This window comes from Lates calcarifer, linkage group LG19, assembly GCF_001640805.2.
Source record: "Lates calcarifer isolate ASB-BC8 linkage group LG19, TLL_Latcal_v3, whole genome shotgun sequence".
Lineage (NCBI taxonomy): Eukaryota > Metazoa > Chordata > Actinopteri > Centropomidae > Lates > Lates calcarifer.
The window spans coordinates 17,015,482-17,042,058 of NC_066851.1; the positions used below are offsets into that span (position 1 = coordinate 17,015,482).

General features: G+C 39.3%; 2 protein-coding genes and 1 gene segment (V, D, J or C); 1 reads left to right on the plus strand and 2 right to left on the minus strand.

Moving 5' to 3' along the window:
• Positions 1 to 1,085: 1,085 nt before the first annotated feature.
• zgc:101744 (Receptor expression-enhancing protein 6-like) lies at positions 1,086 to 9,492 on the minus strand. 2 transcript variants are annotated; one of them, XM_018663423.2, is made up of 6 exons: positions 9,333 to 9,492; positions 9,106 to 9,238; positions 5,133 to 5,226; positions 3,466 to 3,604; positions 1,984 to 2,152; positions 1,086 to 1,773 (listed from the first exon to the last, which is right to left on the minus strand). In XM_018663423.2, exons 2-6 carry the CDS (start codon positions 9,218 to 9,220, stop codon positions 1,736 to 1,738), a joined length of 555 nt encoding a protein of 184 aa, XP_018518939.1. In that variant the 5' UTR covers positions 9,221 to 9,238; positions 9,333 to 9,492; the 3' UTR covers positions 1,086 to 1,735. The 2 variants fall into 2 exon arrangements, with proteins under 2 accessions (XP_018518939.1, XP_018518940.1); XM_018663424.2 differs by having other exon boundaries at positions 1,962 to 2,152.
• A 4,939-nt stretch (positions 9,493 to 14,431) lies between these two features.
• LOC108874845 (Ig kappa chain V region Mem5) overlaps positions 14,432 to 26,577 on the minus strand; it is a 43,838-nt gene continuing 31,692 nt past the window's right edge. Inside the window, exons 3-4 of the mRNA XM_051078060.1 lie at positions 15,827 to 15,858; positions 14,432 to 15,005 (exon numbers count right to left, since the gene is read on the minus strand). Coding sequence (XP_050934017.1) covers positions 14,686 to 15,005; positions 15,827 to 15,858 — 352 coding nt within the window. The 3' untranslated portion in view covers positions 14,432 to 14,685. The remainder of the gene's footprint in view (positions 15,006 to 15,826; positions 15,859 to 26,577) is intronic.
• LOC108874875 (Ig kappa chain V-III region MOPC 63-like) overlaps positions 23,226 to 26,577 on the plus strand; it is a 34,164-nt gene continuing 30,812 nt past the window's right edge. The window contains 2 exon segments of the V gene segment in view: positions 23,226 to 23,334; positions 23,427 to 23,745. Coding sequence covers positions 23,283 to 23,334; positions 23,427 to 23,745 — 371 coding nt within the window.

Consider the following 26,577-nt stretch of genomic DNA (forward strand, 5'->3'; position numbering starts at 1 on the left):
ATGAATCTACCATAGTGTGCCTAAGCAGCATGTAATAAGAAAAAGCTAGCTGAACAAAAGAATATAAAACATACATTTAATACATTCACTCCTTTCCTTCTTTGTCCTGAGTCTTCAGCTCTTCTACTGTCCAAAGTCATTACAGGCCCCACACTCAATGCAATGCCTTGGATCAAACCATGTAGCAACACAATGCAATTATCAGTTTCTGTGTCCCATTTCTGTTAAATCAATAACATGTTGGCCACCAGTAGCTCAGGAGATACATAAACACCCAAGTGACGCGCCTTCACAGCAGCCATTTCCAGATGGGTGCCTTCCTCTCCCTGTGGTGGTGTGTGGCCATTGTACTGGCTCTGTCCACCATTTCCCATGCATTACATCCAGTGCACGAACACAAAGGGCCTCCCATTCAGAGCCCTTCAAGCGTGAATAGAGAGCCAAACACAAATTAAAGCGTGGGTGGTTAGGCTGTCTGAAAGCTGGTAATGTACTTGAGGGTGACAGGTTAAAAGATCAAGTGGATATGTAGGATGGGAGAGATATTGTGCATGGCATTAGTGTTTTTCCTGAAAGAAATGAACAAAAAAAACATTTCCTGCTGTAACAAGTTTAAAATACTGAGTATCTACAACTACATCTGCAAAATTGGTGGCAAAAATCTGAATTTAATTCTATAATTTCTTTTCTAACTCTATTCAGAGATGTTTAATTTAAAAAAGTAAATACATTTTTTTAAAAAGGGTTACTGAAACTTTAAATGTTTCCCAAGACACAGAGCAAGATATCTGGGCACCATTCACAATTACTGCAGATAAATTCATTAATAAGAAAAATTTGGTGCTGCAAAATAAACTAAAACCAAACCCACTGAGGTTATGCATCCAGATATTCAATTTCCCAGACTCGCCACCGCTATTAAAAAAAAAAAAAACAATTACAGAAATCACTGGTGTGTGAACATTGTAATTTGGACCAAATAAAATCCCACTTCCCACTTTGTGAGGAATGACACCGCTTGGTGAGAGGGCCCCAGAAGAAACAGAAATAAATCAGAAAGTTAAAAGTCAGACACAAAGACACTATTTCCAGTTCACCAGGATTCCAGATTTTACTATTTCATCATTATGAGATGATAAATTAAGACATATCAAAAGACAGAAGTTGTCCAGTTAAACAAAGAGAGAGAACCTTCTCAGTTGCACAAACAGCTCGGCACATGCAATAAGGCTTGTAAGAGCAATGTAGACACTAATGACATGTAAAAGTTTCAGTTTTGATTCATAATAGAAAATGCTGTTTAAAGGACACATTTTAAAGCAACTTCTATTTATAACCGTATTGGCAACAGCCTCAGTTTTCTGTCACAAATGACTCAATTAGACGTAATATTGACTACACCGCCGGTGTTGCTGAAACCTGCAGGTACACAATCATCATTTTTGCTACCTATCTTGTTGCATAAATATCTAATAAAAAGGTCACAGTTTCACCGATTGTCTTAGCAGTACCGATGGCAGTAAAGAGACGTGGATGCACAAACAAGTTGTTATTTGATTTCAGGTGTGTGAAGCTTCAGTTCACCACGCGATAGGGAGGTCGATCATCAGCATTCGTCACGGAGGGGGGAGGACAAACCGAAAGCGAAATGACAAACACACCCATGCACTTCCTCACTCACTCTACTACTCAAACACACAGACCCACACACACACACAAAGCCTTCTCATGTTTCTCACTGGTCCTTGTCGTGGTTGAGGGCCCGGTTAACAGCTGATGGAACAAAAAGAGAAAGAAAAACACTATATTTTGCAGACTGGCAAAAAAGATACAACTCATTACTGTATTTGAGGATATACTTGTACAGCGTGAAAGCGTGAGGTGACGCACGTTTGCAAGTTTGCTGGCTGTGAGAGCATGCTGCTGCAGTGCATGCAGTAAATAAACGTAACTGTACTTGCATTACTATTGTGGGTATCTCACCCTCCTTTGTGACGGTCTCAGTGATGTTCTTAGCCTTGGCAGTCAGGTCGCTGACCACATTGTCCATGGCAGCCTGGTGTTTCAAGAAAAATGGCCGGATCACACGCTTGTACAAGATGTCAGAACCGTTCCACGTCACCGGGGCCATACACCATATCAGGAACAAACACTGAGGAAAGAGCAGATGGCAGATCTTAGATGTTAGGCTGCTGTAACTTCCTGTTCCAAAGTAACTAATGGTTTATATCTGGGTTTAAAATTGTTAGTTGGAATAAAAAAGAAATATGACAAAGTCAACATGGGTTTTAAGAATTTGCGATCATCATTGGTGACAGTTTTTTGACATATGCAGACTGAGCGATTAATCAATCAATCATTTTAAAAATCTTCAGCTGATCAATTGCAGCCATTAAATGTTCAACTTTGTGCATTTAAGAAGTGTTAGCATTTTGCTTAAATGCTGTTGTATTGTTGTTGTGTTACACAACAGAACTATGTTAATTTACCATAACTCACTGTACAGAATGAGGTATTGTTTATTAATCCTTATTTAATTAATCCATATTTTTCCACTTAAGTTTATTCATTAAAATTAAATTGCTGTAAGGAAGCTAAACAATCATGATCAGTGTAATTAAAGTAAAACAATGGGATAGTGAGGTGACTTTCAGTGGTCAAACCAGGACTTTCTGATATGTGGGGTCACTTTGTCTCATAATGCAACTTACAACTTCACTCGACTTATTATGACAAACCCATCTCAGGTCAAAAGGGACATGAAGTAGGAGAGAACCATTTTTACTGTAACTGATGGGGATTGTTGTGTCCCAACTCCATACTACTTCTAAATTGTGGACAGGCTGTCTTGGTATATACCCATCATTGTACTATATAGTCTTGTATTTACTATACAGGAACAAAATATTTTACAATAACTATGCTTTATTGATTTTACAACTACTCTTATGAAGATTATGGTGTATGTGGACAGATGCGTCTACCACCAAAATTATACTTAACAAAGGGACTTATTTGTTTGTGATATAAATTTCAGAAGCAGTTGCACCAATATTCTCATTTCATTCTTACATTTTGCAGCTGCGAGCCACGCCACCATTTACTTTGTACATGGGATGACAGAGACCATCAGGAGTTAGGGTTAGGGTCACTCAAAAACCAAAGTTTTTAGTCTGCACACTGACTTACTGCAAAATCAAAACCTGGTAAGAGCTGTGTAGCATAGGACAAAATAAGGAAGAGATTTCTGGATGTTTTTCATTATTTTGACATTATAGTATTGGTCCACAAGAGCGTGCTGTTGGTGAGCTATGACAGAGAGAAGCCCCATAGATGTCAACCTTCATGTGATTCAACACAGCGTGACTGTGACTGGTTTCACAGTGAAAGCAGACTTCAGCAGAGAGTGAAAATAGTAAAATAGAAAGTGAATGGTACCAAATGGTAAAAATAAAGTCAGCTTACCTTGCTAGCATAGTAAAAGGGGAACCAGAAAAGGAAGATGTCAGAGAAGGCCTCAATGATGTTAAAGAGGCCATAAACAACCCAGTAGGTCAGCCACTGTGTGTCATCCTCCTTAGCAGTGCTCTCAATGGCCTTAATGCTGAAGGGTATGAAAGGACAGGTTTGATTTAGGAGGTCTGATGAGGTCACAATGCAAAGCAGAACGTAAAGATTAAAACTATAGCATTTAAAAGGTACACCTTGGAATTACTGACAACAGTGCTGTGGGGCAAGGTTTTCATTAAAATGCTGACATGCACTCAAAGATGCTCAGGCATGCCAAGGCTATGGGGGAGACATGATGCACACATCTGCTAAATGCAGTGTTTAAAAAGTAGTGAGTTTTTTCCCAAAAAGGAATTCCAAATTTTTTAAGAATCAGGAAATATACTTGACATTTTTATATGGCTTGATGGATGCACACAGTGTGATTTGATGAGTGACGCTGAATGTTTAAAAACCTGTTTGTTCATAGTAAAAACTCCACAGGGTACCATAAAGCAGTACTAAAGCAGAATAGGTTCAATGTTTGTCTAGATATGCTCATCTGTTCATTGGGACTTATTGTCATCATTTCTTCTCTCCATATTGGTTGTAATGTGGTGAACTCCAGTGGAGAGCTCAGTGCACTGCAACTCAAGAAAACACAATAGACTAAACACAAGCAAATTGAAAAAAACATCTTCTCGACAACAGATGGCTGCAAATACACACAACATACCTAAATACAGATGAGTGCTAAAACAGCCACAGATGGTGTTTCCAGGGAACACCAAAAAAAGTGATGAACCTGGCTGGGATTCACTTGTTGTTCAATGCTTTGTGACTTTTGAAGTTCCTTAAATCTGCTACTCTTCAGCAGTGTTGCAAAATTCAGCACTTGTTTGTGTCCCCATGAAACACTTTTGTTATCATCTGCTACTTTCTGAGGGTTAGTTTGTCTGTTTTTGGTTGTGTTGTGTGTATTTGTGTTGTCAAATTGATCAAGCTGTTTCCTTAATTTGCTTGTGTTTTGTCTGTTTGCGTGTGTTTCTTAAGTTGCAGCGCGTTGAGCCACCATAGAATTTTGTTATAAACTAAAAGACTTCTAGACTGAGATAACTTTATAGCCTGACAGGAGAGGAGGAATGATTTAAAAATATATACACCTCAGTTTATCTTTTAAACATGTGTCTTCAAACATTTACTTGAATGTAACAGCTGACAGAGTTAGTACAATTAAGTACAATTCAGAAAAAAGTCTGACAGTAGTCCATAAAGTAAAGAAAATAAAATAAAATCAAGATCCTTTCACAGGCAAAAAGGGCATTTTGACAGCACACATTCTGACATACTGCAGCAGGAAAAACAGCAGCTGTAGTCAGTGAGATTTAATAATTAATAAGGCTACATGCCATTAATATGCGTCAGTTCCAAAGCTCTGCTATTGTGCAAACTGGCTGGCAGGACAGAGCCATTATTATTGTTATGAGGTACCCCTGTGCTTTTCCTGCAAGAAATCAAAATGTTTGCTAGTTGCCTGAATTTTGATTTAAAATAAGTGTTGCAAATAAGTGAAGCAAAGGACTTACGTAAGTGCTTTGATTTTTGGCAGATATTTACTGAAATAAGCTTAATTTCATACATACGAGAAATATGCTGGATAGATGAAGCCAATCAGGTTGCAGAGCAGTGAGGCTCCATATCCAAAGAGAAGATACAGTCCAATAAAACTCAACACACCTGCAGAGAGAGAAAGATGAATAAGTGGAGCTGAAGTGAGCTCAGAGGGCTGGACAGGAAGGGGAGGGTGAGGTTATCTGGTTACTTGACAAACACGTCTGATGTCAAGCGACATTAATTTGTTGTCAGCAGAGTGTGTGATAGCAGGATGTCAGGACTGCACAGTAACAGGATTAGGAGGAGCACTAAACACAAGTCAAACACTGGTTTTCAAATGCTGCAGTGAAAGACTTGACTTTAAATATACTCCAAAGCTCGCACAGTCATGTGGCAGATACAACTCATGTATGTGAAAGATTCCACACATGCCACTGGTTTTCAATAACTTGAAAACTATTTTGAACATAACTTGACTGTGGAGGAGACTTTGAGAAATTGTTTTACCATAACATATACTGTTATGATGACTGTTCAGTTTTTTGACTCCGAGTATTAATTCAGTTATTCGTTTTAATGCTGAGCTGCATTATAATCACATGAGTTTCTACTATTGTTCCCCACTCACCTTTGTAAATATAGCTAATGTAGTCACATCACTGCACATCACAAAGGTAGAAATAATTACTTGAACTGCACAGTGTATATATTGTTTTGGTTTACAGGGTCATGTTTTCAAGTACACACACACACAAAGTCTGCAGGACAATTAGCTCTGCTGCTTACTCTTAACAAAAGCATTTGGCTGCCTCGCTTACTTTAAGCCCTCAGAGGCTTAAACAGACTGCAGGCTACCTGGCAGCAAAAAGCTGATTTCACAGCAAATACACTGCAGTCTGAGCAGCCACTTCTATCCATTTCTTACATCAGTTATTGATTTCTCTAAAATTCATTATGTTTTTTCTTTGATGTTGGAATTTTTCCATTATTTAAAATGCAGCGCTCTTGCAGGGCAAACACTCAGGCCTATAAAACAATTTCCCAGATCTTTTCCAAAGCTCTTGTGTCTGTGCGGGCACAGTTTTCATGCAAACCTGGAAACAGTTTTAGGGTAATACAGGACATGATGACTTTATCACCCTAAGCAACAGTAGATGCGGGATAATACCATACATCATTCAAATAAATGCAAATCTCAACTTCTGATATAAAATTCATCTGCCATAAATGCCATAAACATAATGAATTCATGCAGGTATCCAAAGCACTAAAAGTCTTTGATACTGTGTCAAACAGTGTCTGTTGCCAGCTCTTTATATCTCATTTGTTTGTCCCAGCTCATATACAAATGTCCATGAACTTCCCAGTGCGGCCAGCTCTCTTTGATGAAGGAAACCAGAAGAACCGGTTGAAATGAAAGACCCCAAAGAGACAAATGATGACATGACAGTCTGCACAGCAACAGTTTACATAGGGAAATCATAAACCGATGCTTTTGATTAGTGATGATGAATAAAATGTTTTTTCTCCAAACCTGCATGCTATCTGGCTCTATGCTGTGAGTGAGCAACACTCCTGCACTGCTCTAAGAAAATGAACAATGAATGCATCCATGTGACATGATGTAGTTTTTACAGCCTTAACTGAAAACACATGTTCTTATGGAAAAACTGAAAATACAAAAGCCATGACACAGTTGTGTAATCCTGTAATGTACCGTATGACTCAAACTACTCATTACCAAGTTGCATGACTTGTAATTTAGCTACAAAGCCAGTTCCTCTTAACTCCAAATCACCACAAAAACCTACTGTAAAGAGAACAAAGGGTGATGGGCTGCTTTAAAGATATGAAGTTAACCAACGACAGCCACACACTGTGAGTTTGGCTGCATACACAGTAGAGATGGGACCTCACTACACTGGTCAGCACATAAGTCTTCACACTTCAGAGTATCACAGGAGTCAGCATGAACTTGAGACCTTTCTCAGACAGAGGACAGTCACACTGCTTTGTAACGGTGTTAAACTGACATGCCTGCATCAAGGCAAAGTACAACATGACACTATAGTGAACCAACAGAAAGGAATTTCTTGTTTGCAACCCATTATCAGTGTACACGTTTGTAAGAAGCCTGCAATGTGGCCAAAGTATCAAATGAATGGTTGCTGCTTCAGTGATTAGCTTCCAAGACAGTTCTGCAAACAGGACAGGCCATGGTATAATTTAGCTGCTGTGTTTGGTACTACCTTCTGCTAACTGCAGGGTAGAGACGAGTCATGTGGTATTTGCATACAATGCACAGTATTTGTTTTGCGAGCCAGCTTGCTGGTGTGTGTGGGTGAAAGAACTCACAAAAAATGGAAGTATGTAAATGCAAATCTGACTTCAGCTTCATCTGACACTAAGTGAATAAGCTACACTGATATTTTGTGGTCATGTGGTCATTTTATTAATCCTGAGAGAACACAATGATACTTCACTATGGCTGATGCTAGTTACAGCCAGGCCAATAAATCGACTTGACCTTTATCAGCCTAAGTTAGCCTATCAAAGGTAGGGGATGTCAGCTACAAACCTAGAAACTGCAGGTCAGAAATGCCAAATGTGTTTTGTGTAGTTGATTATCAATGTCAGAAAATTGTGAAAAATGTCCACACAGTCAGTGGCATTTTTAAATGTCTTGAAATGAGTCCAGAACCCTCAGATTACAATGATTAAAAAACAAACAAACAAACAAAAAAAAAGTTGAGCAAAAGCAGCAGATCTTCACATCTGACAAGCTACATTTGCTTGAAAATTTACTCAAATAATCTACCAGTTACCAAAGTTGTTGCTGGATAATTTTCTGTCTAGCAACTACCTATTTAATTGAATGATTTTTTTCAACATAGTTTGTCTATCAGAGAGCACTTCCAAAATAATTTTTCAGTTGTTCAGTGTCGTGATTAGTTCATATCTTGGTACCAGTCCAAATATCAACATCAGCCTCCAAAATTTAATACCAGTCTTGCCATACTGTTGGGGTTATCTCTTATTACGTGCTATATCTGAGGTTGTAAACTAACTGAAAATAGCAGAAATCTTCAGGGTTATTTGCAGACATCCTTGATCTGATATAGTGCAACTAAATACAGACAAAACATGACACATACAGCATCAAACATCCACAGATATTCACATCCTCTGTGACATTGAAATTGGTTGTTTAAATGCATACTTGAGCACAGCTGTCAAGACAGATCAATTTTGAGTAACAACAGTGGGTTTTAATGTAGGTCACCCTAGCTTACACGTTTCCTGTAGCTGAGTGGCATATTAGACAAAATGTTGGCGACATAGCCTGAGGTGTTTTGCCTTTATTGACTTCGACTGTGCAAACTGACTACAGAGCAGTGTCAAAACACACATCTCCTAAAAGCTAAATATGGGGGGGAGAGAAAGAGAGAGAGAGAGCAGACTGCAGTTGAATAACCAGTCATCCTAGAATATCTCAGCCATGCATTGGATATTTCAGGACATGATAAAAATACCCCTGAGAGGAGTGGTGTTGATGGTGGTGGCCCTGATGTATTAGAAGCAGTTCATTCAACAGCAATATTTTGAAATAGGTGTGTGCAAGGCGGATTATAATATTACCACGTCTAATCTTGAAATGTAGCATAAAGGTCTGGACTGGATGAACTTTGATATTCGAGTCTGAGAAGGGTAATAAAACGAGCCAGCTAAGAGTGGCACAGGATATGAAACCAGACTGAAAAAGTCAAGTACTCATGCAACAATGTGACCACAACCGGCTGCCATTGCAGTCTGAGTGGCAACTTATCAGTTAAAATATAACTAACGCTAGCTTGTGGCTTGTTTGCTACACACGAAGAATGCATTTTTGGAGGCGATGTTAAGTCCTTATCCAAGTTCATTATTCTCTCCAGCAGGTTTAAGTACATTCAAGCACGTTAACCAAGTCTTTTTAAAAATCTTTTCACCGAGCTGTTAACGTACCCAAAGCGATATACTCCCTCTTCACTCCCGTTTTTTGTTCCAGCGTTGCCAACTGATCAGTTACAAAGTTCTTCTCATGGAGCAGAGTCACGAAGCGCTCCTTAAAGTGACTCATTTTCGGGCTTTCCTGAGCCTGTGGTGCACACAAACCGCACAGAAACCAAACAAATGTTAAACGTGCCGATACTTGAGGTATTTGCAATAAAACATGAGGTTATTTTACTAACCTTGGATTGATAGTTTGCCCGAAAACTGGCCGCTGCCTGAGCTGGTTGCTGACTCCGCCGAGTTGCGGTGGCAGTCGGAGGGGGGCGGGGTTTGAAAGTCGCCCGCTGACCAATCACAGAGCTCCGGTGAGTAACGTTCACTGAAGCAGGTGATTAAAATAAACGGTTTGTACTGTGGACTCAAGGTGGAAGAAGTATTCAGATCCTTTACTAAAGTAAAAGTAAATATCTGTACTGCACTGTAAAATACTCTGTTGAAATGAGAGTTGAGTAGAAGCAGAAGCAACATTTTATAGTTGTGGCTGCTCGAGATGGAGCTAGTTTCAACTGCTTTACTGAAAGTTGGGTTAAGTCCAGTGTTTCCCAATTTAGGGGCCCTTTAAAGGATCAGCATTTTCACCAAGATTAATGGGAAATGAAAGAAATAAAAGCTACACAATTTGTAATATAGGAATTGTTCTCAAAGCCTGTCTTAAATCAAAGCAGCAGTTTTTGCTGGCTGTAGTCATTCTTCTGTTACTGGCCATGAACAGATTTCTCCTTAATGCGATTTCAGTGTAGGTGATGGGAGCCAAAATCCACAGACCTTGTTTTGTTCAAAAATGAACAAACAAGGACTGTATCTCTTTTTGTAGCAAACCGTTACTTAGATTAAACCACCTGAGTGGTTTAACAGGGAAATCTTTCTTTGGTGGAACTGCTAACAACTAATGGATTTGTGAAGCATGTGACAAGGGGCCACAACTAGACATTGTTTTTGTAAGGAGTCAAAAACCAAAGAGGACAAGAACTGCTGATTTAAACTACAACAATAGATGGTATTTTATAAACGTATTTGATAGAGAGAATCTTAATCTTAAAAATAAGTAGTAGCTATAGCTGCTGTGTACAATGTATTGCTTCTGAAATGTTGTGGAGTTGAGTACACAGTTAAGTAGCACTCGAGTACAGGTACCTCAAAATTGTGCTGACGTAACACTTGAGTAAATATACTTACTCAAGTGTTAAAGCACATAAACATTATTAATCTGCCATTTGACATTTCCATTTTTGTTAAGTTGAAACCAGATTTTGAATTAATGACATGTTTCACAGCTTTGCTACAGAGAAGTCATTACTCCTGGATGGGGTACAAAACCCCAAGCTGTAAAACATGATTTAATACAATGGATTTTATGCTCAATGTATCAAAAGCAGCATTCAAATGTTATAGCTAGTTTAGGTATTGATTTAAACTACTCTATATTCTGTTGGGTAGTGTATTGTAGTCTATAAATCTGCATTGTACTGAGTAAGAAATTTGTTTGTTTTAAAAGCAGTATAAATGTAGTGAACAAATCAGTCACCTCATGGACCCTTTAGTGGCTATTTTGAACCTTTTAATCATATCACATGATCTTCATCAGCAGACAGAGTTTGCTCAGTTTTAATTGAATTGTAGATGTTATTTTTCTCAGTACCTTAAGTAGTTATTGTTTTGAAAGTTCTTTTTCTACCCGTATACCAATAGACTGATAGCAATAGACCAGTTAGATTGGGTATTAATGTTACTGAGGTTTCTTGCTGCAAATAAGACATTTAAGCCTATTGATGCAAATAGTTACCTCAGAGTTTAAGAATAATTAATTTCTGTAAATTAAAGTGTCGGAACAGGTAGGTTAGATTACACTCATGGTCTCTGTTTGAATGTATGGTTTACTTTCCTAATATTGCAGTTGGATTAACAGATTGACGAATATGATCAATATGGAGTTGTAACGAACCTGGAGTATCAGCAGAGGGCAGTGTGCCTCTGTTTATGAGTACAAAGGCACTTAAAAAACTTTGCAAAGACAGAAACAGTAGGAAGATGAGGAACAGAGAGACTTGCATATCTCCATGTGCTTAATCAGTCCATAGGGAAATGTAGCCCACTCTTACTCCTGCTTTTCTCTCCATCATGACAAAGAACATGACAAAGAACCTGGGATGTTGACCCCTGCCTCCTAATTCCCCAGATCCCAATCTGATGTCTGATGTTTGGTTGAAGACTAAAAGAGTCAGCTCTGTGAGATCAGCTTTGTTTTATAAATAGCAAAAATTACATTCAGAAACAGAACTTAATTCAAGTCTTACTCAATGTTGGATAAAGTTTGGTTCCTCCACCAAAAATTCTCCACAGTGATACAAAATCATTAAGTGGCCGTACAAAAACCTCCTGCACTGTGAACAAGCATCTATCCATTGAAAACAATCACGATCTCCTGATAACAAAGTCATATTTTTCACAATTTATACCACTTGATATGTGGTTAAATGAAAATGATCATTTTTAATGATAAAGATCATTAAAATATATTATTAATCATTTAAAGAATATTAAAGGCAGATAAACAGACACATCATACCAGCCACAGTGGACATGATAACTACAATAATAATTAAATCCTCAACTGCACTTCCAAAGGTTCATACATGGTCAGATGGAGATAGTAGAGTACACTGGTATCAGCAGAAACCTGGACAAGGTCCCAAGTTGGTCATCAAGCTGGGTCAAAGACCCACAAGTGAGTTTTCTTCATGATTCTCTGGCAGAGGAGACGGAGTGAACGCTGTGATGACCATCAGTGGAGTTCAGACTGAAGATGCAGCAGTTTATTACTTGCGGAGTGAACATGAAATAAACAGTGCCTGGGTGTTCACACAGTGATTTGTAGTGGTCCAAAACCTCCCTCAGTTAGACTGCAGAGACACTGAGCTGTTACAGCAGGAACTGACTGCAGCTGCTGAAGAGGAAGAGACTCTGACACAGACCACTGAACACAGAGCTCACACTAACCTCACCAAGCACCGAATACAGAATCACTCTCATATAAACACATTACCCAATTTATAACAGAACTTACAGCACAATTCAATATCATGATGATATTTTATATTACCAGAAGAACTGTTTCACATTTTGTTCCATTACTTTGGAGAGTTACTGTCTGTGTTGGCTTAAAGTTGAGAATTCATAGTTAATTTTTTCCTGTATACCAACAATTTTATATTAGGGAAGAGGGCCAGAATCATGAAGACTTGATTTAAATTCATAGTCTCTGTTTGAATGTATAGTTTGTTTTCAAGATCATGAAAACACTTAAGGCCTGAGAGTCAGTATGGAGTTGTTGTGACCCTGGTCTGCCAGCAGAGGACAGAGTGAATCTACTTGTGAGCACAAAGGCCTTTGGGGAACTTTGCAAATAATTTCCAGAGAGGCAAAAATTTCCGCGTGTGCTTTTTCAGTCCAGAGGGAGATGTAGCTGATTCTTACTCCTCCTCATCTCTTGATCTGAGTTTCATAAAGACAGGTGTGCCCAGATGTATTTTGCATGACTTTTCTGCATCACTGCTCCTCAGAGTTTAAGTTCTCATGTCACAGAGAGTCTGAACTGTTTTCATGCACTCACACTGAAAACTGCATCAGGATGATGTTTCCAATAACTCTGCTGATCGTGTTGGGTTTTCTCAGTCAGGGTGAGGAGGTTTTGAAAATGTCTGGTGCAAATCCAGTCATTGCCATCTTTAAAAAAAAACCCAAAACATTTCTTCTCAAAGACTAAATTCATTTCTCATTTCAGAATCTTCTGCAAACAACTTTCTGACTCAGACTGACAAATTCAAGTCTGTCAGTCTTGGAGGGACTGTGACCATCAGCGCCACAGGGAGCTCAGATATTGATGATGATCTCAGTTGGTACCTTCAGAAACCTGGACAGGCTCCCAAGCTTCTTGTATACAAGGCTTCAACTCTATACTCAGCAACTCCGTCTCGATTCAGTGGTAGTAGATCTGGTTCTCAGTACACTTTAACCATCAGTGGAGTTCAGGCTGAAGATGCTGGAGATTACTACTGTCTTGGCTACCATGGTGATTATACATTCACACAGTGATTTAGAGTTGTACAAAAACCTCCTTCAGTAGGTGCAGAGGGTTGGTGAAGAGAATAACTGGTCCATTGAACACAACACAAGAGTCATCAAGCAGAACCACAATGAATCGAAATAAAACTGAAACAAACTCACAGACATATTTCCATACACAGTTTTAGACTTATTCTTGTCTTGTGATGTATATACAGTAGAATAAACACAAAGATAATGACTGAGGAGAATACACACGGTGCCTTCAGTGTGTTGAGAGCAGAGAAATAATTTCCATAGAGAGGAGGCTTTGCATAGTCAGCTGATCCTCCAGTGAACTGAGAAGGTTTATAGTCCTGTGAGTTCAACACTGCAGGACTCAGCTCTGTCAGTCAACACAGCAGAAAGCACAACCACCATGACTCTCATCACCATCCTCATCTGGACACTGGCCTGCTGCTGTTTTACAGGTTCATTCACTCAGCAACATTTCAAACATGATGTGCTGCCTTTTCTCTCATTTCTTTCTGCTGATAAATGAATGATTTGTTTTTGTCTGCAGGATGCAGCGGTCAGGTGACTGTGACTCAGCCTCCAGTACTGACAACTACTCCAGGATCCACTGTCACTATCACCTGTAAAACCAGCCAAGATGTTTATACAGACAGTGATGGAGATCAAGCTATGTTCTGGTATCAACAGAAATCTGGACAGACTCCAAAGCTCCTAATAACATATGTGAGCTCACATGAATCAGGAACACCAGCTCGGTTTAGTGGCAGTGGAAGCGGCTCTGACTTCACTTTGACCATCAGTGGAGTTCAGGCTGAAGATGCAGCAGTTTACTACTGTCAGAGTTACCATGAAATCAGTGGTGCTGATGTGTTAACACAGTGATTTGTAGTCGTACAAAAACCTCCCTCAGTCAGACTGCAGAGACACTGAGCTGTTACAGCAGGAACTGACTGCAGCTGCTGAAGAGGAAGAGACTCTGACACAGACCACTGAACACAGAGCTCACACTAACCTCACCAAGCACCAAATACAGATTCACACTAATATATTGATTCAGTTTTTAGATGGCTAACTTTGTAACAAAAGAAAAAAAGAAGACATTTTCAAAATTTAATGACACCACATCATGGTCTGTTCATTTACAGTCAGTAAGTTATCTGATAAATGTTGGCTGGGAAAAAAGACCAAACACTTCATCATGTCATGTATCAGTTGAAGCTTTATTAGCAAAAACATCAGTCAGACAGTTATTAAGCACACTCACATCCAGCTGCTGGGCTCCACACATTACTCTCTAAGATGTTGTTGTCCAACACTTTGCAGCAGTGTTGTTCTCTGTCACACAAAGCTTTACTTTCCTCTACAAAGATTAAAACTCATATGGATGAGAGCAGCAGGTGTGTTCCTCCTGCTCCCCCCACACACAGCTCCTGTCCTGGGCTTCACTCAGCCCTTCTAGCCCTCACACTGGCTCCTGCGGAGGGACTGGATCTGACTGTGGGCATGATGGAGGACCTTGCAGGAGTACAGCTCTCCTTTCATCCAGCGCTCCCGGCTCAGGCTCAGGGTGCTGCTGCTGCTGTAGCGTCCGCTCTTCTCCTCCTCTGAGCTGTCCAGGACCCCCTCTGTCACCGCTGTACCGTCCACCTCCCAGCTCACCACGGCTCCCTGAGGAGAGTAGCCAGTCAGCAGGCAGGCCAGCGTGGCCGAGCCCCCAGAGAGCTGCTCAGAGGAGGGGGGAAGCAGAGAGACTGAGGGCCTGACCATGGAGCCAGCTGGAGAAGAGAGCAGAGACACACAAGGAGCACATTAACTTCCACTGTAGGACACACAGCTGAACATGACACACTTATGATACATGACAGAGGTTAACACTACTGAGGAGTCACTGTGTTTTATGATACTGTGATCAGACAGAGGAGAGGAGGCAAGAAACGGGATAAAATGAAGGTTCAACACATAAAATGGTAAAATTTCATTTAGCAAGTTTCATAAATGATCATTACACAAAATGCTCATATCTGCTTTATAATGTTTGACAGTAAAAACTCATCTCTGCAATGATGTTGTTGTGGAGAAAAGTGTAATGTCTGTACACAGTTAAAGACTTTGTCATCTGTCTGTTTCACTTCCTCTTCACTACATCAAACTAATGAACTGTGAACGCAAACTAAAACTGGATTTGATGAACATTTAAACTCACTCACTTCTTTATCAGCATAATATAGTTTAATAATTGTTTCAATGTCAAAATTTTTTTAAAAAAAAACACCTGATTTCATTTAAATGCTAAAATCTTCCACAGACAAATTTCACTAACACTGTGTTAAACAAATATTCAGTTAAAACTAATTATGATAAAACTGAATTATCTGAATTATCTATACTTAACTATATCATTGTCTATAATACTACATCAAACATTCATTTCTGCAAAATATTTATCCAAAATGTGATATCAGTCAGACTTGATCAATAACAAAAAATATCCATGTCACATAAAATACCTAAAAATAAATGTTTATTTCTTCACATTCAGATGCTAAATTTAGTTTAATGTTTTCTGTTGTAGAAATGAGAAAATTCTGATACTTACAGTGAATGATGAGTTTGGTTCCTCCACCAAAAGTCAACCACAGTGATACAAAGTCATTAAGTGGCCATACAAAAACCTCCTGCACTGTCAACAAGAAACTATCCACTGAAAATTCACTTTTAATTGTTAAAACTGTGTAATCAATACTTTCTCATAATGGACACAATTGTTAAACTCACGTGGCCTGCCATTTCTAAACGAATTAGTTTAATTTCAGTCAATATTTTAAAATGTTTCAGTACTGAAAGACAAACCATTTTCCCCAGTCAGAAGTTCATATAAAAACCAATTTAACATAACTTTAAAGTTTACAAGAAACAGGATGCTTCAAAAATACTTAGAATTACAAGAGTATAACAAAAAGCTTTCAAAACTATAATGTATGTGTACATACCCTACAGTTAAAAACAAGGGAAAGAAATACACATATTGTATCAACAGAAGTGACACCATTTTAATCCAGATCCTGAAAATCCGCAAATTTCCTTCTGATTTATTTTTCCTATTCCATTAAGATGATATTTAGTGTAAATCCAAGCAGTATTTCTCCTGACTCAGTGTCCCACGTTGCCTTCAGTGTGTTGAGAGCAGAGAAATCATTTCCATAGAGAGGAGGCTTTGCATGGTCAGCTGATCCTGATCCAGTGAACTGAGAAGGTTTATAGTCTTGTGAGTTCAACACTGCAGGACTCAGATCTGTCAGTCAACACAGCAGAAAGCACAACCACCATGACTCTCATCACCATCCTCATCTGGACGCTGGCCTGCTGCTGTTTTACAGGTTCATTCACTCAGCAACATTTCAAACATGATGTGCTGCCTTTTCTCTCATTTCTTTCTGCTGATAAATGAATGATTTGTTTTTGTCTGCAGGATGCAGCGGTCAGGTGACTGTGACTCAGCCTCCAGTAGTGACAACTACTCCAGGATCCACTGTCACTATCACCTGTAAAACCAGCCAAGATGTTTTTAAATACAGCCAGGATGGTGTTAATATTGAATTTATGTCCTGGTACCAACAGAAATCTGGACAGCCTCCAAAGCCCTTAATAGCTGCTGTAAGTACACCTGTATCAGGAACACCAGCTCGGTTTAGTGGCAGTGGAAGCGGCTCTGACTTCACTTTGACCATCAGTGGAGTTCAGGCTGAAGATGCTGCAGTTTACTACTGTCAGAGTGCACATAACATAAGCAGTGCACCATTGTTCACACAGTGATTTGTAGTCATACAAAAACCTCCCTCAGTCAGACTGCAGAGACACTGAGCTGTTACAGCAGGAACTGACTGCAGCTGCTGAAGAAGAGACTCTGACACAGACCACTGAACACAGAGCTCACACTAACCTCACCAAGCACCAAATACAGATTTGCAGTTATATTGGTATATTTCAGTTTTCTAACATATTTTTTTCATTTATTTCAGGTCAAAACAGTGAAACTAAGATTGTTATGATATTCACCAAACCAAATACACATGACATGTTGTTCAGCTACTTTAAAAAAATACATGCTGTTAATGCCAGCAGCCAGTTAGCTTAGCATAAAGACTGGAAGCAGAGGAGAAAAGGCTAGTCTTCCCTGCTCTGTGACCAAAGGAGACAAAATCCACCTACCAGCACCTTTAAAGATCACTAATTAATACGTCATTTTCCTGTCCTGTCCTGTCAGAGGAAATAAGGATAAGCAATGCACATGAGAAAACACAAAAGAATAACTATGAGCGCAAGTGAACCTGAGCAGCTGTATATGTAGCTGCCACTGAGTGAGCTGTAAGAATCTGAGAAAAGAGAACCAGAGTACATCAACTGCAGGTGATGAGGAGACTGAGATCAGGTGTGGAGAAGAGCCAGGTGCTGGGTAATGATACCACACCCACAAGACACATAGACACACACAGCAGGAGGAGGAACAGGGGAGCTCAGGGAAAAATCAACCTCATGTCAGTATGGAGTTGTTGTGACCCTGGTCTGCCAGCAGAGGACAGAGTTAATCTACTTGTGAGCACAAAGGCCTTTGGGGAACTTTGCAAATATTTTCCAGAGAGGCAAAAGTTTCCACGTGTGCTTTTTCAGTCCACAGGGAGATGTAGCTGATTCTTACTCCTCCTCATCTCTTGATCTGAGTTTCATAAAGACAGGTGTGCCCAGATGTATTTTGCATGACTTTTCTGCATCACTGCTCCTCAGAGTTTAAGTTCTCATGTCACAGAGAGTCTGAACTGTTTTCATGCACTCACACTGAAAACTGCATCAGGATGATGTTTCCAATAACTCTGCTGATCATGTTGGGTTTTCTAAGTCAGGGTGAGGAGGTTTTAAGATTTATCTAACATTGTTAAATTATTAACTAACCTTCTGTTTTGCTTCAGATGTTGCCTCAATTTCTTTCTGATTTATTATGATCTAAATGATGATTCTCAAAATTTTTCTTGCATTTCTCATTTCAGAATCTTCTGCCAACAAATTTCTGACTCAGACTGACAAATCCAAGTCTGTCAGTCTTGGAGGGACTGTGACCATCAGCGCCACAGGGAGCTCAGATATTGGTGCTGATCTCAGTTGGTACCTTCAGAAACCTGGACAGGCTCCCAAGCTTCTTATATACAGAGTATCAACTCTAAACTCAGGAACTCCGTCTCGATTCAGTGGCAGTAGATCTGGTTCTCAGTACACTTTAACCATCAGTGGAGTTCAGGCTGAAGATCTTGGAGATTACTACTGTCTTGGTGACCATGGTGGTGGAGTGTTCACACAGTGATTTAGAGTCATACAAAAACCTCCTTCAGTTTGACTGAAGTGAAAACAGCCTGCTGCAGGTGCAGAGGGTTGGCGAAGAGACTGTGAGAATAACTGGTCCAGTGAACACAACACAAGAGTCATCAAGCAGAACCACAATGAATCAAAATAAAACTGAAACAAACTCACAGACATATTTCCATACACAGTTTTAGACTTATATTATTGTCATTTAATTCCATCTCCTTATGGTGAGGCTGAAAAAAATTGATTAGGCCAAAGATGCTGATTGCAGCAATCTGAAATAACAACAATCAGAAACTAAAATTTCCTATTTGTTTGATATTTTAAAAGTTCCAAAAGATTTCATGCTTTAAATGTAATAATTTCTATTCACATATGGAAAAAAATAATAAAACTAAACCCATCTAGTGCACTATTATTATATTATCAGGTATGATACTGAATGGTCAGAAATGTGTATTTCATAATGATATATTGTTAAATAAATGCAAGGACACAAAGTCATCATAATACACAGTTTTATTAAATGATGATTAAAGGTTTGCTCAATATTTCTGACGACAGAAATGTTTCTTTTAGAGTGAACCAAAAAAATTTCATTTTATTTTGAAAAGTAATGAACATAAAGCAGATTACGTAGAAGATCAGTATTAGAAAGCAACATGCACTAATACACTGAGTAGAGAACTATGTGAAGAGAGGAGATGTGAAGCTTGATGAAGATCTCTATCAAAGAAGCAGCATCATTTCCAGACAGGAAGTGTTGCTGAAGCTCTACTCTGAGCAGTGGTCAGGGTTCAGGATTTGAGTGACAGGGCTCTGTCCATTCAGACCAGCCTCACAGCTCACTGAGCCCGCCTTCTTCCACTGGTCTGCAGAGAGGCTCAGGGTGCTGCTCCAGCTGTAGTGGCCGTCCCCTCCCAGGACCTCCAGGCTGTGTGACACCCCTGAGGAGCTGCTTTTGCCCCCCACCTTCCAGCCCAGACTCCAGGCTGAGGGGAAGCCTCCGCTGGCCAGACACACCAGTGTGGCACTGCCCTGCTGCATCTCCTCTTTGGAGGGGGGGAGGACAGTCAGGGTGGGCCGCACCACACCCACTGAAGGAGAGAGAGGGGGGAGGAAAGACAATCATATCAGCCACATGATTCAAGTGTAAATGAAGCTAAAAATGATCAATGATAATGATTATTGATGACATCTTCATATGTGTTTGATAATGTGTGACAGTGAATAACTCATCCCTGTGCTGATTTTCTTCTGTTCAAACTGACAGAGCTGAAACACTCATGTGAAAACAGTTAAAACCTTTGTCATCTGTCTCTTTCACTTCCTCCTCACTACATGTAAAATGAATGAAGCGTGAACATGAAGCTGAGCTGTGTTTACTGAGAAAATCATATTTGAGTTTAACAAGAATCCACATCACATTTTAATTCAATACTGCCTTTTTCAAAATGAATCAATCAAAACAAAATGATTGAAGTTTGTTAGAAAATGTACATTTTAGTCAAACATTTTAAGGAGACAATAAGTCCACAGATTGTGAGATCATCTTTTCTTAATAAATAACAAAAATCATCTCCAACGTTAAAAAACTGAACTTAGTCACGGTCATATTCAGTCATTGCTAAATCTTGGTATAACTTGGACAAAGTAAAAAATCTCTGATACTTACAGTCAACGACGAGTTTGGTTCCTCCACCAAAAGTTCTCCACAGTGATACAAAGTCATTAAGTGGCCGTACAAAAACCTCCTGCACTGTCAACAAGCATCTATCTGCTGAAAACAATCTCTGCTTATTCTGATTAAAACAGTAAAATATATATTTTCTTCATCTACAAAGCTTGTTTAATGATATAGATTGAAATGATGTGATACATGAAGATTATTTCTTCAGTTTTCTTCAACTTTTCTTCACCTGACAGAAAAACAATCACAGTCTCCTGATAACAAAGTCATATTTTTCACAATTTATACCAGTTGATACGTGGTTAAATGAACATGATCATTTTGAATGATCATGATTTTTTAAAAATCATCATTAAAGCATATTATTAATCTACAGTAAAGACAAAAGGCAGATAAACAGACAGATCATACCAACCACAGTGGACACAGACTCCTCCTTAAATTCTCAACTGCATTTTTAATATAAATATTTTTTTCTGTTCCATTAAGATGATCTTTAGTGTAAATCCAAGCAGTATTTCTCCTGACTCAGTGTCCCACGTTGCCTTCAGTGTGTTGAGAGCAGAGAAATCATTTCCATAGAGAGGAGGCTTTGCATGGTCAGCTGATCCTCCAGTGAACTGAGAAGGTTTATAGTCCTGTGAGTTCAACACTGCAGGACTCAGATCTGTCAGTCAACACAGCAGAAAGCACAACCACCATGACTCTCATCACCATCCTCATCTGGACACTGGCCTGCTGCTGTTTTACAGGTTCATTCACTCAGCAACATTTCAAACATGATGTGCTGCCTTTTCTCTCATTTCTTTCTGCTGATAAATGAATGATTTGTTTTTGTCTGCAGGATGCAGCGGTCAGGTGACTGTGACTCAGCCTCCAGTACTGACAACTACTCCAGGATCCACTGTCACTATCACCTGTAAAACCAACCCAAAGGTTTATACATGGTCAGATAGAGATAGTAGAGTACACTGGTATCAGCAGAAACCTGGACAAGGTCCCAAGTTGGTCATTAAGCTGGGTCAAAATCCCACAAGTGAGTTTTCCTCCCGATTCTCTGGCAGAGGAGACGGAGTGAACGCTGTGATGACCATCAGTGGAGTTCAGACTGAAGATGCAGCAGTTTACTACTGTCAGAGTGAACATGAAATAAACAGTGCCTGGGTGTTCACACAGTGATTTGTAGTCGTACAAAAACCTCCCTCAGTCAGACTGCAGAGACACTGAGCTGTTACAGCAGGAACTGACTGCAGCTGCTGAAGAGGAAGAGACTCTGACACAGACCACTGAACACAGACCTCACACTAACCTCACCAAGCACAAACTAAAACACAGTAACACTAATGCTGAATTGTTTGAAGTATTGTTAAAATCTTAATGATACCACATCACATTCTGTTCCTATTGACTGTGAAAATTGGTAAATATTTCCTGATCACATATTTTAGTCAGTATTCGCAAAATTTCTTTTCATTAAATTAAATGCCCAGGATTTTCATCATGACAAAAACATTTATACATTTTTTTTTTAAATTATGATATACTCTAAGGTTCATTTTAAAAAAGTCACATATGTACATTGACATGATATTTACATGATAAACTGTGCAGAAACCAAGGGAAGACAAAAGACAAATTGTGCTTTTAGAGGGGTTTACATTCTTAGAATCTCATCTTCACAGAGAATTTGCAAAACACCTAGTGGAAACTTAAGTTTTTGAACAGACTAAACAGACCAGAAATTCATTGGTATTTATTGACAGATTTTCTTGCTTTTTTCCAGTGTCCATGATAACCTATCTTCAATCAGAGACACATTAAGAAACCTGGATTTGGTGGGAAAACCTCTGCCATTTCAGTGAATCAGAGCAGTAATGATGATTCTGCCGAAAGAGCTATACCCCCATTAAAAACACATACATGAAAAAAAATCCAGAGAAAATCAAACATGCATCACATAAGCTGACTATTGTTGTGGTGACAAACTGAGTTGCAAATAGTGAAAGTGTAAAAGTGGGGGAGCATCAGGCCATAATGTCTGCAATGTACACCTGAATGAATGTGTTTGGATTACATTAGCTACAGAGGTAATCACTGTCAATGAGCCAGTCATTGTAAAGCCTTTTGTACGATACAGTGTTTTTCCCACAATTTCAAACAGCCCAAACTGAAACACATTAATTTAGTGACAGTGTAAGATGTTGTACACCATACACACAATCCAAAAAAACCCCTCAAAGTTTCTACTCAACATTTTTTCAGATGCATCATACATCAAAAGGACAGTTTGTTCAACTTTATGTACAGTTAAGACCTGTTGTGATGTTGCAGTGAAATTGTGTGGTTGCTCACCTGAAATGCTGAGCAAGCTCTAAACTAAGGTAAGATTGGTTTAAATCTGTTTTCAGGATCCAAATCTAGCAGCAGTATGACGGTGAAAAATTTGTCAATGTGAAAACAACATATAATTCAATAAATCAAATGTGTCAGTTCATTTTGAGTTCAGTGTTGATACAGTTTGCCAGCAGGAGACGCCATACACCTGTTAATGAGGACAAAGCCACGCTACACAGGATAAAGGAAATACAGCAGTCTTTAAATTGTTGAAAAATATGATTAAAAAGCATAAAGTTAACATTTTGTAACTGAACTCACATAAGATGAGCTCTCACTCTATTTCATCTCTGCTTTTTCTGCTTCATGGGAACAGGTGTGTGTTTAACCACAGTGGACACAAACTCCTCCTTAAATTCTCAACTTTTTAATATAAATATTTTCTTCTGTTCCATTAAGATGATCTTTAGTGTAAATCCAAGCAGTATTTCTCCTGACTCAGTGTCCCACGTTGCCTTCAGTGTGTTGAGAGCAGAGAAATCATTTCCATAGAGAGGAGGCTTTGCATGGTCAGCTGATCCTGATCCAGTGAACTGAGAAGGTTTATAGTCCTGTGAATTCAACACTGCAGGACTCAGATCTGTCAGTCAACACAGCAGAAAGCACAACCACCATGACTCTCATCACCATCCTCATCTGGACACTGGCCTGCTGCTGTTTTACAGGTTCATTCACTCAGCAACATTTCAAACATGATGTGCTGCCTTTTCTCTCATTTCTTTCTGCTGATAAATGAATGATTTGTTTTTGTCTGCAGGATGCAGCGGTCAGGTGACTGTGACTCAGCCTCCAGTACTGACAACTACTCCAGGATCCACTGTCACTCTGACCTGTAAAACCAGCCAAGCTGTTGCAGGGTGTGGTGCTGGTCAGTGTATGTTTTGGTATCAGCAGAAATCTGGACAGACTCCAAAACTCTTAATAAGACATGTGAGTACACCTGTATCAGGAACACCAGCTCGGTTTAGTGGCAGTGGAAGCGGCTCTGACTTCACTTTGACCATCAGTGGAGTTCAGGCTGAAGATGCAGCAGTTTACTACTGTCAGAGTGCACATGTAATAAACAGTGCTGATGTGTTGACACAGTGATTTGTAGTCGTACAAAAACCTCCCTCAGTCAGACTGCAGAGACACTGAGCTGTTACAGCAGGAACTGACTGCAGCTGCTGAAGAAGAAGAGACTCTGACACAGACCACTGAACACAGAGCTCACACTAACCTCACCAAGCACCAAATACAGATTTGCAGTTATATTGGTATATTTCAGTTTTCTAACATATTTTTTCATTTATTTCAGGTCAAAACAGTGAAACTAAGATTGTTATGATATTCACCAAACCAAATACACATGACATGTTGTTCAGCTACTTTAAAAAAATACATGCTGTTAATGCCAGCAGCCAGTTAGCTTAGCATAAAGACTGGAAGCAGAGGAGAAAAGGCTAGTCTTCCCTGCTCTGTGACCAAAGGAGACAAAATCCACCTACCAGCACCTTTAAAGATCACTAATTAATACGTCATTTTCCTGTCCTGTCCTGTCAGAGGAAATAAGGATAAGCAATGCACATGAGAAAACACAAAAGAATAACTATGAGCGCAAGTGAACCTGAGCAGCTGTATATGTAGCTGCCACTGAGTGAGCTGTAAGAATCTGAGAAAAGAGAACCAGAGTACATCAACTGCAGGTGATGAGGAGACTGAGATCAGGTGTGGAGAAGAGCCAGGTGCTGGGTAATGATACCACACCCACAAGACACATAGACACACACAGCAGAAGGAGGAACAGGGGAGCTCAGGGAAAAATCAACCTCATGTCAGTATGGAGTTGTTGTGACCCTGGTCTGCCAGCAGAGGACAGAGTGAATCTACTTGTGAGCACAAAGGCCTTTGGGGAACTTTGCAAATAATTTCCAGAGAGGCAAAAATTTCCACGTGTGCTTTTTCAGTCCACAGGGAGATGTAGCTGATTCTTACTCCTCCTCATCTCTTGATCTGAGTTTCATAAAGACAGGTGTGCCCAGATGTATTTTGCATGACTTTTCTGCATCACTGCTCCTCAGAGTTTAAGTTCTCATGTCACAGAGAGTCTGAACTGTTTTCATGCACTCACACTGAAAACTGCATCAGGATGATGTTTCCAGTAACTCTGCTGATCGTGTTGGGTTTTCTCAGTCAGGGTGAGGAGGTTTTAAGATTCATCTAGCATTGTTAACCTTCTGTTTTGCTTCAGATGTTGCCTCAATTTCTTTCTGATTTATTATGATCTAAATGATGATTCTCAAAATCTTTCTTGCATTTCTCATTTCAGAATCTTCTGCCAACAACTTTCTGACTCAGACTGACAAATCCAAGTCTGTTAGTCTTGGAGGGACTGTGACCATCAGCGCTACAGGGAGCTCAGATATTGGTGATGATCTCAGTTGGTACCTTCAGAAACCTGGACAGGTTCCCAAACTTCTTATATATGATGCATCAAATCTATACTCAGGAACTCCGTCTCGATTCAGTGGTAGTAGATCTGGTTCTCAGTACACTTTAACCATCAGTGGAGTTCAGGCTGAAGATGCTGGAGATTACTACTGTCTTGGCTACCATAGTGATGAAACGTTCACACAGTGATTTAGAGTCGTACAAAAACCTCCTTCAGTTTGACTGAAGTGAAAACAGCCTGCTGCAGGTGCAGAGGGTTGGTGAAGAGACTGTGAGGAGAATAACTGGTCCAGTGAACACAACACAAGAGTCATCAAGCAGAACCACAATGAATCGAAATAAAACTGAAACAAACTCACAGACATACTTCCATACACAGTTTTAGACTTATATTATTGTCATTTAATTCCATCTCCTTATGGTGAGGCTGAGGAAACTACATTCTTCTTGGACTGAAGCCACTGACTGCAGAAAATATTTCTCCACAAAACAATCAGAAATACAAGAAGTCCAAACAGAAACTAACATTTCCAGAATTTAAAAGTGCAAAATGATTTCATGCTTTAAATGTATTCTCTATTGAAATGTGAAAAAGAAAACTAAAACAATCTCCTTTACTATTGGTATATCATAAGGTATGATCCTGAAACAAGAATTTATTTTTCATGATGTATATATTGTAAAATAAGTACAAATATAATGAGTCGTGATAATACACAATTTACTTAATTTGTCATGACAGACACAGGACGACAGTCTCCATCTAACAAAGTCAGTTTTTCTTCACAGGTTTTTCACAATGAAAACAATGAATTCAAATAATAATGCTTTACAAACTCTCATTTCAAATACAACTGAAATTTAATGTTTATCCACAGAAATATGTCTAAGAAAATTAAATGCAGACAGACAGATCATACCAACCACAGTGGAAATAAACTTCTCCTTAAATCCTCAACTGCACTTCTAATGTAAATATTTTCTTCTATTCCATTAAGATGATATTTAGTGTAAATCCAAGCAGTATTTCTCCTGACTCAGTGTCCCACGTTGCCTTCAGTGTGTTGAGAGCAGAGAAGTCATTTCCATAGAGAGGAGGCTTTGCATGGTCAGCTGATCCTCCAGTGATCTGAGAAGGTTTATAGTCCTGTGAGTTCAACACTGCAGGACTAAGATCTGTCAGTCAACACAGCAGAAAGCACAACCACCATGACTCTCATCACCATCCTCATCTGGACACTGGCCTTCTACTGCTGCCTCAAAGGTCAGGATTATTTTGAACATAAATATGAAGAGTATTTTCATCACTAAAACCACTGACACACATAACTTAACCACTGGATTTAACAAACAGGTAGAGTCTAGATATTATTATGAGTCAATTAATGTACCATGTGTCCCTCTTTTTTCAGGATCTAACAGCCAGTTGACTGTGACTCAGCCTGCTGTGATCACATCTTCTCTTGGATCCACTGTCA

Bases quoted from the DNA above. Each gene is read 5' to 3' on its own strand.
- zgc:101744 (XM_018663423.2), bottom strand. From the start codon at position 9,220: ATGAGTCACTTTAAGGAGCGCTTCGTGACTCTGCTCCATGAGAAGAAC. The intron at 5,227-9,105 runs GTACGTTAACAG...CTCTCTCTGCAG, and splicing joins GAGGGAGTATATCGCTTTGG to GTGTGTTGAGTTTTATTGGA. The intron at 1,774-1,983 runs GTGAGATACCCA...TTGTTCCATCAG, and splicing joins TGAGACCGTCACAAAGGAGG to CTGTTAACCGGGCCCTCAAC.